A 3137-nucleotide genomic window follows, 5' to 3' on the forward strand; every position below is an offset into this window, starting at 1 on the left:
TTGTTTAAGAGGAGAGCGATACCCGGGCAATGTGGCGGCGTTGACGGCGATGGGTGGTGGTGGCAGCGCTAACGGTAACGGTGTGATTATTAATATAAAAGTATAAGTGATTCGCTATTATGCCACTGCGCGGTTTATTTCAGTTTGACACATGATGCGTTTTGATTGGCCCATAAAACCTTCTCCCCCATCTTTCCTTAACACACCTTCTTTCAAGATTCTCACTATATATATAGGGTAACACTCCGGTGTATATATATATATGTATATAATATACCAATAAACTACAATGAGATTGAGATGTTCTTGAAACGACACGTGACATAATTTTTGATCGACACATGTCGTTTTAATTAATTTATTTTATTAAATTAGTTTTTTTAACGGTAAATAAATTCAATTTTCTTATTAGACTTATAATCAAACTTTAATTCTTGTAATACAAAAGACATTATAACCATTGATCGTTTTCTCATTAATAAATTATCTTTTTTTTCTTTTTTAATTCTTCAACTCCAGATACTTAAATTACTTATTATATGTTATTAACATGAAAAAATTTAAAATTTTGAGTTTACGATCCAAAATAACAAGACTATTTGCCGTTATTTACTATGTTTACAAATTCCAATTTTGACGTAATTCTAAAAGTTAAGGTAAATCCAAAACTCTAACTAAACATATATTATATTTATCATTACAGATTATTATAATATATATTCGATCATCAGATACTTAAATAATAATTTATTTCATAATAGTAATAATTTATTTCATAATCACGAATTATATATGAACATGTTCGAATTGGTTTATATAACCCAATACATGCAAACTTATTCAAACAAGTAATAAAAGCAAACTTAAACATACGATAAGAACAATACATCTGAAAAGGACTTGAATGTGTAGTGTTACTCTAAAGATCTTTTTCCACTGTGTTATAATAGAAGTTATAATTATTGATGCCAGTGAAAAGGCCGTCATATTTTTTAGTTACTTCCCAATCACCAGTCAAAAGAAGATCACGCTGAGTGTAGTTGAAGGGAACATCGCACTTACCCATTGTAGCCATTAAAGTCACCTTGTATCTCTTTAACGGTGGAACCGTCAAAGTGTGACTCGTCTCTCTTGTAGTCTTTGTCGTTTTGGACTCTCCCCATTCATGCGTACTCGTATAGTCAGTATGCATCTCGATCTCCAACTCGGAAATAAACGGTATAACATCGACTGACATTGACACGGATACACCAAAATTGATTGTCTGACTGTTACTCCAGGAAGTGGTAGTAATTTTAGTTTCAGTAAACTTTAGGGTCGTTGTGATTGCTGAATCGGGAAAGCTATTGGAAGTAGTTTGAGTGTCAACTTCTATGGGTTGCTCACCGTAAATTCTTGCGTCGGGCAGCCGGTATTGGATATCGTAGATCTCCCTTTTAAGGACACGCTCTACCACAGTCAGCCTTGTCTCGGATGACAAAGTGGCATAAAACGCGTTTAAACAGTCGGTTTTTCCATCCACGGAGAGTGGACCGCAGAAGCCATTGTTGCCCAAACTGCGAACGGCGAAGACATTGTTCTCTATATGGACGAACGAAAACTTGGTGTCGTTAGAAAACTCGTATTCTTGGCCGTCGGCCCATATCCAGGTAACCTGATACTTGAAATACCGGGCCCAATGCGAATCCCTTATGCGATAGTTTCCATCAGCAGTAGGGTAAAGCACCTTAAACACCAACGGATCTGTGATATCAACGTACTCGAATCTCTCATAATTGAGCCCGTCTTGGTCTAAACATCGAAGGTAACGATCATTCCATTTAAATGCGACTCGAAGGGGAAGTACCACTAGACTCCCTCGGTCAATTACACTAAAAACAGATCCACTGTTATTTGAGGATGCTAGCAGCATCCCTTTCTTGGCGTCGTCTGACGAAGACGACGAGAGTGTTACGTGTACAGAGGAGTTGTGGTTCTTCTCATCAACGATGAGGACATGGCGTAAGCGGACACTTGTTGATCCATCATCGAAATGAGGCTCGAACAATGTGCAAGAGTCGCTTGAGGTGTCCTCCTCTGGTTGCTTGGCGGATGCAACAACAATCCATGATTTTGCTGTCTCATCATCGATTTGTTTCTTCACCAGATACTTATTATTGTACAACGACCTTATGTGAACAAATCGGCCATCTCCGGTTTCTGCTGGCTCCGCTGCGAACTTGGTTCTCGGACTCCATATCTGTTCTTCATCGAATTTAACCAACCCGGATGGTAGGCCGGGTGGGACATTTTCGGTTAGGGTCAAATATTTTGAACCGGATTGAAGAATGAAAAAACTCGGGAGCGATGCCATGGCAATAATGTCGGGATAAGTTTTTTCAATATTGATAGAAAATGGGTTTGATAGATATGCTTATGACACATTCCAGCCACCCAATATATAGACATAAAGTATTCTTAATTCAGGACACATAGAATGCATTATTCATAACGCGTGACCACACCCATTAATGATGCCGGCGCTCAAATTAAACGCATACAATAATGCAGACAGTAGATATCTATATAATGGGAGTTATATCGCGGCTGGCGGGTAACAAGCCCATAAATCAGTAGATATCTTAACTACTCAATTTCCTTCCTCTCTTTATATTTTAACCACTTATTTTTTTTCTTTTTCCTGCATAAATTATTTTATTCAACAAATTCATTTAAAATCTTTTATCTTAAAAATCATAAATCGATAAATTATAAAAATTACATGGGTGTTACTAAAATCTCATGCTCTTTAATTAGAAAGGTCATTCGATATACTTTCGACAAATTTTTAAATATGAAAACGGAGTCCGTACGGGCTAGGGCATTTGGCCATGATCTGAATCTGAATAACCCATTAGATCTAAGTCTGAGCCTTTGGGATACCAAAGACCCAAACTGGGAGTTCCCTTAAGGTACTTCAAAATGCGCTTTACAGCCGCCAGATGAGATTCTTTTGGGTTAGACTGATATCTGGCACAAAGACATGTTGCAAACATTATATCTGGTCTACTGGTAGTTAAATACATTAGTGAACCAATCATGCCTCTATAGGCAGTGGTGTTTACTGGCTTCCCATCAGGGTCTGAATCTATTATTAA

At 37.4% G+C, this 3137-nt stretch overlaps 1 protein-coding gene across 1 annotated transcript; it reads right to left on the reverse strand.

The window, feature by feature from the left end:
• Positions 1-919: 919 nt before the first annotated feature.
• On the reverse strand, positions 920-2353 carry LOC122608928. Its single transcript, XM_043781998.1, has one exon. The coding sequence runs from the start codon at positions 2351-2353 to the stop codon at positions 920-922; it is 1434 nt and encodes a 477-aa protein (XP_043637933.1).
• Between the last annotated feature and the right edge of the window lie 784 nt (positions 2354-3137).

This window comes from Erigeron canadensis, chromosome 7, assembly GCF_010389155.1.
Source record: "Erigeron canadensis isolate Cc75 chromosome 7, C_canadensis_v1, whole genome shotgun sequence".
In the NCBI taxonomy this organism is placed as follows: domain Eukaryota; kingdom Viridiplantae; phylum Streptophyta; class Magnoliopsida; order Asterales; family Asteraceae; genus Erigeron; species Erigeron canadensis.